Consider the following 12,553-nt stretch of genomic DNA (forward strand, 5'->3'; position numbering starts at 1 on the left):
CTAGAGCCTCTGCCGGTGCAGAATTTGCTCTGTTTTTTTTCCTGAAACTCTTCACCATCTCCTTTCAAAAACACCTTTCTGTTTACCTGAATCAGCAGAAGGTTTGGGGTGTGTGAAGCCACTTTGGGAAACTTGCATTGAGAGTTCACAGCAGTCTTTGATATTAATTTTCCCTGTTTCTTACTCCTTCGAAAGAGCTTATTTTTTTTTGTTGTTTATTTGCATGTTAGTCAAATCTCTATTTATTATTAGAGATAATTAGATGTGGATAATTGGAATTCTACTCTTCCCTACCTGTCTTCTGCAAAGAGCCTTCAAAACTGATGAATTCTGTTGCTTTTCCTTTCTCTTTTTGGATGAAAGGTGATTATTTTTAGAAAAATTTCTTTGCCTCGGGCTGCCCACAACATGACTTGTTCTTACTTTCTGAGTTGAGAGAGTTCTGGTGAAATTTTTGGATTTTTGTTTCCCCCACCAACTGCCAACCCCTTCCCCATTGTCTTCTAAAGAGCCAGTTAGGGAAGTGTAAATGGAGAGTTGCCCAAGTCCACTCACTTTCTTAGAAATACTCTCACCAGAGAGGGAGAGGGTGGGAAGATTTGGGAGAATGGCATTGAAACATGTAAAATATCATGTATGAAACGAGTTGCCAGTCCAGGTTCGATGCACGATACTGGATGCTTGGGGCTGGTGCACTGGGACGACCCAGAGGGATGGAATGGGGAGGGAGGAGGGTTCAGGATGGGGAACACATGTATACCTGTGGCGGATTCATTTTGATATTTGGCAAAACTAATACAATTATGTCAAGTTTAAAAATAAAATTAAAAAAAAAAAAAAAAGAAATACTCTCACTGGCCTTTTCCTCCATTTAATTGAAGCCATTTTATATTTATTTGGGTGGTGGTAGTGTGCTTCATACATATTTCTTTAATCATAGCCAGGTTTGGGGGGCAAGAGATCTTGAGATTTGGCTTAGTACTATCACCTTAAGCAGAGAGTAACTTTTCTTCTTGGTTTGCATGAAAGAAATTTGAAGTTCTTGTGAACTTGATTTTCAATTTTGTTTAGCCTTCAGATTACTTATTGAATAAATCTAAGTCCTACCACCTGCCTTTAGTGTTTACCACTACAGTGAGTACAGCAAATAATATACCGCCTTCAAATTAGTTCTTCTTTTGTCCTAAATCTATAGTGATAAGTAAAGAAAGTATAGGTAAAATTCTCTTGTAAGGTTGATCTGACTTAAGAATTGCTGTGTAGAATAGAAACCTCCTTTAGATTAGTATACCTTTAGAATGGTATACCTGCTGTAAATTGCAGAAAGGCATTTTTTTTGCAAAAAGTTAGTGTTTTAATGTTTATTATATATTTTATTTTTTAAATCTATATTAAGCTAAGGAATATTTTATGAAAGAGAATGATCTGTCATGGATGAACCTCCGAAACATCATGCTGAGTGAAGGAAGCCAGACACAAAAAATTACACATTATATGATGGCATTTGTATAAAATATCCAGATTAGCAGATCCAGATAGATAGAATGCAGGTTGGCGGTTGCCTGAGGCTTAGAGAATGAGAGAATGAGGAGAAATTGCATGATGGGCTGGGGGTTTTACTTTGGAGTAATAGAAATGTTTTGAACTAGATAGAGGTGGCTATTGTTCAGCATATTAGTAAGTGTACTAAATACCACTGAAGTGTTCACGTTAAAATAGTTAACTTTATATTATGTGAATTTTATCTTTCTTTATTTAAAAAAAAAAAAAAAAAGAATTATCTGTGAAATGAGATAGTCCCCAAAGAAGAGGCTGAGAGGCCATAATTGTTCTTTTTGTTCATACAGCAGTTAAAATATGTGCTCCACATATCTTTTCACGTATTTGTCGCTTTGTTGTGTCCAGGTCTTTGCAACCCCATGGACTGTAACTCCCAGGCCTCTCTGTTCATGGAATTCTCTAGGCAGGAATACTGGAGTGGGTAGCCATTCCCTCCGCCAAGTGATCTTCCTGACCCAGAGATCAAACCCACTCTCCTGTATTGCAGCCAGATTCTTTACCATCTGAACCACCTGGAAAACACTATATATATATATTTTTTTTTTGGAAGAGTGTATTAGATTTTAGTGATGATGACTTGTAGTGAGAGAGCTCCTGTCAGTTTTAGAACCAGTGAGGAGATTCTAAATGATAAATGGTAGAACACTGACATCACAGGGCGAATAACTTTCTTTTCGCTTGCAGGAGTAAGTTACTACTGTTAAAGATGGGAAGGAAGAATATATACCACATGAATGTTTCCCTAAAGCAAATATTGCAATCCTGGATTTCATGTCATTTAACATATAATATTTAAGAGAGCGTTTCTTTTTTAAGTAACTTTTGCCATGAGAATCCTTTATATTATTGCTTAAGTAATCATTTCCCTTGTTTGATTCTGTTTGTCTTTGATGTTGTCCTTTTACTTTTTTTTGTCCTTTTACTTTTGAATGCATGCTTTTAAGAGTATATAAACCTCCTATGTTCTACTTTTGTTGCTTGCCTAACTGTGGACATCTGCTTGGAGACCAGCCATGTTCCATAGAAAATTAACATTTTTAAATTGCTTACTTCACAGCAAATGATCTCAGAAGGCAGACAGTTGACTTAGTTTTACTGTGATTCAATATATGGACTTTGTGTTCCATAAATACTCATTTCTTTCTTGGTTCTTATTTAGTTTCTACCTTAATACATAAGTATAAATTATATATTCCCGCTAGAGGTCAGTCAATAAGCAGGTTTTTAAAAAGCATTGAATTACCTTTAATATTTTTGTATCTTGACATAGCTATATTCTGGGGCTTCCCAGCTGGTGCTAGTAGTTAACAAAGCCCACCTGCCAATGCAGGAGACTTAAGAGACTCAGGTTCAGTCCCTGGGTCAGAAAGATCGCCTGGAGGAGGGCATGACAACCCACTCCAGTAATCTTGACTGGAGAATCCCATGGACAGAGGAGCCTGGCAGGCTACAGTCCTTTAGGTTTGCAGAGTTGGACATGACTGAGCACTTAGTATGCATGCACCTGTATTATAGCTGATTATTTAATATTTGTTTTTCCCTTAACATTCTCTAAAAGTACTTATATAAATTTGAGGTATTTTTGGAAAGGAACATATTTTAAGACATTAATTTTGTATTTTAGTAACTTGTTAATTACAACCCTTGATTTCTTTAATTAACAGGATTATTTTCACATTTCTTTCCAAAAGTATTCTGATCATAGGTACTTATTAAGTATTTTCTATATGCCAGCCATTTATGCTAGGCAAAGGGATTCCATAAATGATAATTGACAATCCTTATTTTCAAAGATTCCAGTCTTTTGGACATCTTGAAATAATACTTGTCTGGACAGGAAAAGTGTTTAATATGCATTCATAGAGTTGCCTAGATAACTGAAGCTGATGCCTTAAAATAGTAAAATTTTTAAATGAAGACCCTTTAAGGGTCTTGTGTCTTGAACAACTTTAAATGTCTTAAACAACTTCCTACGTTCTTCAGCTTAATTAGACTGAACCATCTTAATTTTTTTGTTGCAATTTACGTTTATCATTATTAACACCTGTTTCTCTCAGATTTTTTTAAACTTCATGCTCCTTCTAGCCGTCATCTTTTTTTTTTTTTTTTTTTTTTGCTCTTTATGTGTACTCTCTCTTCAGGTTCGTATCTCTCTTACAACTTACTCCTAATTTGTTTGAAACTAAAACCTCCACATGTCCAATCTTTTAAGAATTATTGTTACTTAAAAGATACGAGTAATGGCCTTGGGGTGAGTAGGTGGATGTGGTTTTTACCTCTAATTAAATCTATGAGTTTTTTAAGTACACAACTAAAAATGGATCCTCAGTGTTTTAAACTTCATTATCATTTTAAGGGTTTCATTCTAGTTTCAATCTGTTTAGTTTCTTTGAATTGTTACTGGTGATTTTATTTAAAATTTGAGTAAAAGCTGCAACGTGGATAAACCTTAAACATAATGCTAAGTAAAAGAAACCAGACACAGAAAGTGACTTATTATATGGCTCCATTTGTATGAAATATTTAGAAAATGCAAATCTATAGAAATAGAAAGTGGTTTATTGGTTGCCAGGGGCTGAGGAAAGAGAATGGAGAATGGCTACTAGTAGGTGTGGAGTTTCTTTGGAGGTGATAAAATGTTCTGGAATTAGAGAATGGTTATGGTTGAACAGCTTTGTAAATGTACTAAAACCCACTGAATTGTACATTATATCTTAATTTTTAGAATCTAAATGGAAGCAGATTTTTCTAATAAACTCTTCAAAATGCTTTCTGGATCTAAATCCATACTTCTTTTTTTTCTTCATTGGTTTTAACTGATTTTGAGTCTCAAGTGTAATTTACAGTGAAAGTATAATTTATATTTTCTTTAAGGATAATAGAAGTACAGTTGTATGTTAAATGAAAATTTAGATAATTGTTCTTAAAGGAAAAATAAAAGTCATCTTTACTTGGTAGAATATGGTCTTGCTATAACTCTTCAGTATTATCGGTATGTAGGCATTAAAGAACAAGTATATGTGAGCCCTAAATATCTAAAGAATTTTAAGGACTGTCATATTTTAATAGAAAAGGATAGCAGTAACTGAAAATCCAAAACAACCCATTAGTCTATTTTTCTTCATTAAGCACACATTACAAAATAATTTTTAAAATATAAATTATATATTGCCTTATTTTGTTTTCGTTACTTACTTTTAATTTTATATTACATGTAATTTTTATTTTCTGATTTTGTGACTTGTTCAGTGTGATTTTTTTCAATCTTTAAAATATTTTTTGTTAATAATTTTACTTATTTTTGGCTCTACTGGATCTTCATTGCTGTGCAGACTTTGCTCTAGTTGAGGCGAGCAGGGGCTTCTCTTCAGTTGTGATGCACAGGCTTCTTCTCATTGCAATGGCTTCTCCTGTTGCAGGGCACAGGCTCCAGGGTATTCAGGCTTGAGCAGTTGTGGCACTTGGGCTCAGTAGTTGCAGCTCCCAGACTAGAGCACAGTCTCAATAGTGTGGCACACAGGCTTAGTTGCTCTGCAGCATGAGGGATCCTCCTGGACCAGGGATCAACCCATGTTCCCTACATTGGCAGGTGGATTCTTCACCACCAAGCAATCAGGGAAGCCCCAACCTCTAAAAGTTTTAATGACAGTTTCATAAGTATTTTGTCATTCTGAAAATGAATAATTCCTTTGGGCTGTAAGCTGTCAAACACATTTTTATGTTTTTGTTTTTAGGCAATGGAGTTACTAGTAGAGAAAGCAATCAGTAGTGCTTCTAGTCCTCAAAGCCCTGGAGATGCTCTGAGAAGAGTTTTTGAGTGCATTTCTTCAGGGATTATTCTTAAAGGTAAGTTTTACTTCATTTTTAGTGTTTGTGTGTTTGATAGTTGAATGAGAATTATTCATTCTTCTACAAATGGATGATGATAATGCTTTATTCTGCCTATGGTGATTGCTGTAGGTAGTCCTGGACTTCTGGATCCTTGTGAGAAGGATCCCTTTGATACCTTGGCGACAATGACTGATCAGCAGCGTGAAGACATCACATCCAGTGCACAGGTACCATTGTGTTCCTAATCCCAGGGCTTTGTTTTATCACTTCCCTTACAGTTTTGGTTTTTTATAGTTGTCCTCTAGAAGAAATTACCATGTAGTATTCATTATTTCTGCTTCTTTAGTAAGTAAGCCCTTAGAGAGGATATAATTTAAACTAGATTTCATTAATCTTCAATTTTATTATTTTAACTCTGTGTGTGTCCTGTATAAATATAAAAATACTGCAGTATTTTCAGTATCATTAAATCTAGTTGTTATATGTCAGGATCAGTAGAGCAACTATTCATGTCCTCTGGGTATACAGAAGTGATGTGCTGTTTGGTTTATGGAAATTTTTGTAATGATTTAGCCTTTCCTGCCACTGAAAAGGCCAGCTAATATAATAATTTAAAGTATGGGCTCTGAAGTCTAGACTCCTGAGTTTAAATACCAGCTCTGCATCTCATCTATAAGGGATAAGAGCAGTATCTGTCTCAAAGAAGATTGTTGGGAAGATTAAATAAATTAATCTTTCATTCAGTCTAAAACGTATACAACTTTCCTTTTTTGACTCCAGAAGTGTACTAAGAGGAGAAATGGCTACCAACTATAAACAATAACAATCTAGTGTAAGGCAGTTGCACTGGTTGGACTTAAGATTTTGTTCTGTTGTCTCTTCTGGCAAGGATAATTTGAGAGGTCAGGATTAAAATAAATTGTTAGATTAAAAGTAATTTGAGAAAGAGTCAGTAATAATAGAACATTATGAATATCTTACAGACTCACAAGATTTCCAATTTGTGTGTATTAAACAAGTTTTGTTTTAATTTCTTTGGGTTTAATTTTCTAGGGAAGATGACAGTTTACCATAAGTGGCTTTTTTTTCTTCGTTGGTACTTAAGAAATTATTTTTTGGGTAAGAAGCAGGGCATTTGAAAACTAATAAGAGAATTCTTAGTTGGAAGGAAGGAAAGCTTTAATGTGACTTTGAAGAAAGTGGTCTGATTTTAGGAGGTAGTTAGAAATGTCCTTGTTAAAAGTGAAGAAGTGAAAAGTGTTAAAAGTCAGTGGAAAAAAAGGGAACCTCATACACTGTTGGTAGGAATATAAGTTAGTGCAGCCACTGTGGAGAACAGTATGGAGGTTTCTCAGAAAAACTAGAGCTGCTGCTAAGTTGCTTCAGTCGTGTCCGACTCTGTGCGACCCCATAGACGGCAGCCCAGCAGGCTCCCCCGTCCCTGGGAGTCTCCAGGCAAGAACACTAGAGTGGGTTGCCATTTCCTTCTCCAATGCATGAAAGTGAGAAGTGAAAGTGAAGTCGCTCAGTCGTGTCCGACTCTTAGTGACCCCATGGACTGCAGCCCACCAGGCTCCTCCATCCATGGGATTTTCAAGGCAAGAGTAGTAGAGTGGGGTGCCATTGCCTTCTCCGAAAACTAGAGCTACATGACCCAAAAATTTCTCCTAGGTGTATGGCTAGAAAACAAAACAAAAAACTTTAATTTGAAAAGATATACATACCCCAGTATTCACAGCAGTGTTATTTACAATGCCAAGATAAGGAAGCAACCTTAGTGTCCATCAGCAGATAAATGGATAAAGAAGATATGGTGTATATATACAATGGAATACTACTCAGCCATAAAAAAGAATAGAATTTTTGCTATTTCCAATAATATGGATAGACTTGGAGGGCATTGTGCTAAGTGAAGTTAAGTCAGAGAAAGACAGATACTGTGTATCACTTATGCTAAGTCACTTAAATTGTGTCTGACTCTGCAACCCCATGCACCGTAGCCCACCAGGCTCCTCTGTCCATGGGATTCTCCAGAGAAGAATACTGTAATAGGTTGCTACACCCTCTTCCAGGGTATCTTCCCGACCCTGGGATCAAACCCACATCTCTTTATGTCTCCTGCTTTGGCAGGCAGGTTCTTTACCACTGGTACCACCTAGAAAGCCCATCACATTTATTTGAAATGTAGAAAATACAGCACACTAGTGAATATAACAAAAATGAAGCAGACTCACAGAACAAACTAGTGGTTACCATTGGGGAGAGGGGAGTGGGAAGGAGCAGTATTGAGGTAGGGAATTAAAAGGTACAAACCATTGCATATAAAATAAGCTATGAGAAACACTGGACTGGAAGAAACACAAGCTGGAATCAAGATTGCTGGGAGAAATATCAATAACCTCAGATATGCAGATGACACCACCCTTATGGCAGAAAGTGAAGAGGAACTCAAAAGCCTCTTAGTGAAAAAGTTGGCTTAAAGCTCAACATTCAGAAAACGAAGATCATGGCATCCGGTCCCATCACTTCATGGGAAATAGATGGGGAAACAGTGTCAGACTTTATTTTTTGGGGCACCAAAATCACTGCAGATGGTGACTGCAGCCATGAAATTAGAAGACGCTTACTCCTTGGAAGGAAAGTTATGACCAACCTAGATAGCATATTCAAAAGCAGAGACATTACTTTGCCAACAAAGGTTCGTCTAGTCAAGGCTATGGTTTTTCCTGTGGTCATGTATGGATGTGAGAGTTGGACTGTGAAGAAGGCTGAGCACCAAAGAATTGATGCTTTTGAACTGTGGTGTTGGAGAAGAGTCTTGAGAGTCCCTTGGACTGCAAGGAGATCCAACCAGTCCATTCTGAAGGAGATCAGCCCTGGGATTTCTTTGGAAGGAATGATGCTGAAGCTGAAGCTCCAGTACTTTGGCCACCTCATGCAAAGAGTTGACTCATTGGAAAGGACTCTGATGCTGGGGGCAGGAGGAGAAGGGAACGACAGAGGATGAGATGGCTGGATGGCATCATGGACTCCATGGACGTGAGTCTGAGTGAACTCCGGGAGTTGGTGACGGACAGGGAGGCCTGGCGTGCTGCAATTCATGGGGTCACAAAGAGTCGGACACGACTGAGAGACTGAACTGAAGAATATATTTACAGCATAGGAAAATAGTCAATATATTAATATCTAAATGTGTATAACTTTTAAAAATTATGAGTCACTGTATTGGACACCTGTTAATTATTTAATAATTGTACATCAACTATACTTCGATAAATAAAAGTGAGGAAGTTACGTATACTGCATCATTCCATCTATATAACATTAATGAACTAACAGAACAGATGAGTGATTCCTCGGAGTTAGGGATAGGGGCGAGGATAGATGTGGCTAGTGAGAGTCTTGTGGTGATAGTATAGTGCCTTGTGATGGTGGTTAATGCAAACCTGCACATTTGGTAAAGTTACATAGATCTGTATACATCACACATAAACCAAGTGTGTATATAACTGGTGAAATCTGAATAAGCTCTATGGATTGGACCTAGGTCAATTTCAGTTTCTTTCTTGATGGGCCATAGTGCCCATATTAATAATTCCCTTTTTTCCTTTGTCTGGGACTTTTCTTCTTTTCCTTCCATAATATTTACCTTTGTTTTTGTATCTGTATTCTCTAGTGATCTTTTTCGAGTTGCTTCTGCAAGATGTAGCTTTTGTCATTTATTCTGATGCCTTCCTGTAAGTGTCCAGTAGAGCAGCATATCTTTGAAAGGGCACATTTTAAGGTTATCTTCCCTCTCATAAAAGGATTAAGTAAACTTTACATCTTCTTTGATGTTGTTTTTAGAAATTTCAAGATGAATTTGTATGGGAATAATTTTAGTATCATCAAATTTCATTTGCTTTTAAATCATTTCCAATTATACATTAGAAATGTCTCTTGTTAGAATTTAGAGGTACATGCAAATCACATGCAGAGCAAGAGCTTACAGAGTGCTCACTCCAGCCTCAGATGCTACTGTGGTTTTCCTTACTGAACTAACTACTCTTCTATTTTGAAACCCCTAGTATGAGAATAGGCTGATGATCAGTAGCAATATTTCTGTAGTAAAACTATTCATTATTATGTAGCAGATAACTTTGGATATTTTCTTTAAATGTAGAAGAAAACCTTATTCTCTTTTATCTTTGGGAAATACCTTTTTTTAAGTAACTCTAAATAAATACTGTCCTATTATGATAAATAATCCCTAGTTTCACCTCATAAATAGTAACATTATGCATAATTGCCAGAAAGTGGAAACATCCCAAGTGTCTGTCACTTGATGGATGGGTAGGTAAAAACATGTGATATATTCATACAGTGGAAAATTACTCAGCCATTAAAAGGAATGAAGTGCTGATATGTACAAGGTAGATGAATCTTGAAAACCTTATGCTAAGTGGAAGAAGCCAGACACAAAAAGTCATATTGTGTGATTTTGTTTATATGAAATGTCCATAGTAGGCAAATCTATCAAGTTACAAAAGTAGATTAATAGTTGCAAGGGCCTCAGGGTAAAGGGATTGAGGAATGACTGCTATTGGGCCATGGGGTTTTGGGGGGTGAGGGGAGGTTGGAACATTGGGAAGGTGATGAAAATGTTCTGGGATTAGAGAGTAGTTAATGTTGAAAAATTGTAAGTATACTAAAAAAAAAAAGCAACAACTGAATTGTACACTTTACAAAAACAAATCTTATATGGAATTATATCTCAGGAAGTAGTCTAAACAATTCTATTGAAGATTTAACCACATAGTGAAAGTTGCCTTTTAATCAAATGACTGTAGAATCTCCTTAAATATCCCTCAGAATATTGGGAAACTATGTCTCAAAATATCTTACGACACATGAGGTCTTGTGACATTGATGCCTAATGTATTCCTATGTATATACGTAGCCACAGTAGTGAAAAATCTTTTTTTAGTTCACTAAGTAACAAGTTGAAGAAGTATAATCCTCATTTTGTAAACCTGTGGAGGTGTGTGTTGGGAGGCACATGTGCCTGAGGATGAGCACATGGGTATCCATAGAAAAAGTTGCAAGATATGTGAATATGAACCAAAGAGAGGTTCATTTGATGAGTGAGATGCTTTTTTTCTTTGCTGTATACTGTCATAGGATTTTTTTAATGAGCATAATAATTTTTTTGAATATTTTTTTAACTTAACATTAAAAAAAAATAGCATGCACACAGAAAAGCCTGAAAATAAAAACTTCAGAACATACAGAGTCTTTCATTTATGAACCTTAATATTGTTTAAGGTGTTTCTTTCATTAAACATGCTTTTTTATATTGTTATGTTGGGCTGTAAACCTAATAAGAATTAATATTGGTTCTTTAATTTGACTAAATACTCTTTTTGTTGCAGTTTGCATTGCGACTCCTTGCATTCCGCCAGATACACAAAGTTCTAGGCATGGATCCACTACCACAGATGAACCAGCGTTTTAACATCCACAACAACAGAAAACGAAGAAGGGATAGTGATGGAGTTGATGGATTTGAGGCTGAGGGGAAAAAAGACAAAAAAGATTATGATAACTTTTAAAAAGTTTCTGTAAATCTGCAGTGTTAAAAAACAACAGGTGCCCATTCGTTGGCTGTTTTTCATTCATAATGATGTCTACTTTGAAAAAATTATCGAGAATTTAAAGAATTTCATGGAAGAACCAAGTTTTTCTGTGATACTAAAATCTTAATGTACAGTGTTAGGTATTATATGAATGGAAAGACACCCCCACCCCCACCCCGCAAAATTGTGCTCCAGCTTGGGGAATTACAATGGTTCTGATTTTTCCCCATTATTTTGGTTTTTATTTACTGGTTGCCCTAGCTCCCCCTATATTTGTGTCTTTTATTACCTAGTCCTATTAAATCTTTACTGTATTTAATGCAGTATTTGTGCTTCAGTTACTATGTGTATTTTGATATTTTTATTTAGAGTTTTGTTTGCTGTTTGATACTAGTTGTTACTTTGTGTTACAGATAACCTTTACGCCTTCTTAATATTTTACAGCAGTACGTTTTTTTGTAACGTGAGACTGCAGAATTTTTTCCTTTTGTTATTCTTTATGTGATGGATTACAACACAAAAAGTTATCCTGCCATTTAAGTGCTCAGAACTAAATGTTTCTGCAGATCTTGTGGCATTTGTCTCTCTAGTGTGATATATAAAGGTGTAATTAAGACAGATTTCTGTTAATCTAATCAAGTTTGCTGTTAGTTGTGCATTAGCAGTATAAAAGCTAATATATAATATATGGTCTTGCAACAGTTTTAAAGCCTCTGCATAATTGATAATAAAAATGCATGACATTTTTGTTTTTAATAGACTTTTAAAATTATAATTTTAGGTTTGACACGTAGATCTTTGTACAGTTGACTTTTTGACATAGCAAGGCCAAAAATAACTTTCTGAATATTTTTTTCTTCTGCATAAGTGGAAAGGGCATTTTTCATATATAAGTGGGCTAACCAATATTTTCAAAGAACTTTATCATTGTGCATCTAACAACAATAACTAGCCCTTAATTATGAAGACAGTTCCTTATTGGTGTGTGTGTGAGATTACTCTAGCAACTATTACAGTATAACAGTTGAATGATCCCTCCCCCTGCCCCTACACCCCATCAACCAGATAATTTACAGTTCTATTAACAGTGAGGTTGATAAAGTATTACTGGAAAAAAAAAATTAAGATTATCTAAGAAAAAAACCAGAAAATTATTTGGTGTGGCCATCTTACATGCTTATGTGTCCTACAAAAAGCTAAATATTCTAGCAGTGGTGTAATGAAAAGTTACATCTTACTGTTAATATATGTATGCTCTGGTATACAGATGTCATTTTGTTGTCACAGCACTACAGTGAAATACACAAATAAAAACTTAAATTCATACAATGGCTTAAATGTATTATATGTTAGAATTGACATAAGTACTTCTGCTTTGAAATGACTTAATGTTTCCATAAAACCATATTCAAATTTATTGGGTACTTACATCTTGTTATTCCTGACAAATGATACTTCCTGGGCACATAATTTCCAGAAAAGTGTATAATTCAGTACCATATTGGTTCAGTTTCTTTCTTGGGCACAATCTTCCCCCAGACTCTTAG

The 12,553-nt window shown here is 35.6% G+C and overlaps 1 protein-coding gene across 5 annotated transcripts in view; it reads left to right on the plus strand.

Annotated features, from left to right (window-relative positions):
- The window catches only part of ZFR (zinc finger RNA binding protein), an 86,310-nt gene extending 73,978 nt beyond the window's left edge, over window positions 1–12,332 (plus strand). For 4 of the 5 annotated variants that reach the window (XM_044932630.1, XM_025270654.2, XM_025270655.2 and 1 more), the window contains 3 exons: window positions 5,295–5,406; window positions 5,521–5,618; window positions 10,803–12,332. In XM_044932630.1, the coding sequence (XP_044788565.1) occupies window positions 5,295–5,406; window positions 5,521–5,618; window positions 10,803–10,982 (390 nt within the window). In that variant the 3' untranslated portion in view covers window positions 10,983–12,332. Of the gene's footprint in view, window positions 1–5,294; window positions 5,407–5,520; window positions 5,619–10,802 lie in introns of those variants that run through there. The other variant, XR_006546671.1, reaches the window with a different exon arrangement.
- Window positions 12,333–12,553: the final 221 nt, after the last annotated feature.

This window comes from Bubalus bubalis, chromosome 19 (genome assembly GCF_019923935.1).
Source record: "Bubalus bubalis isolate 160015118507 breed Murrah chromosome 19, NDDB_SH_1, whole genome shotgun sequence".
In the NCBI taxonomy this organism is placed as follows: Eukaryota; Metazoa; Chordata; class Mammalia; order Artiodactyla; family Bovidae; genus Bubalus; species Bubalus bubalis.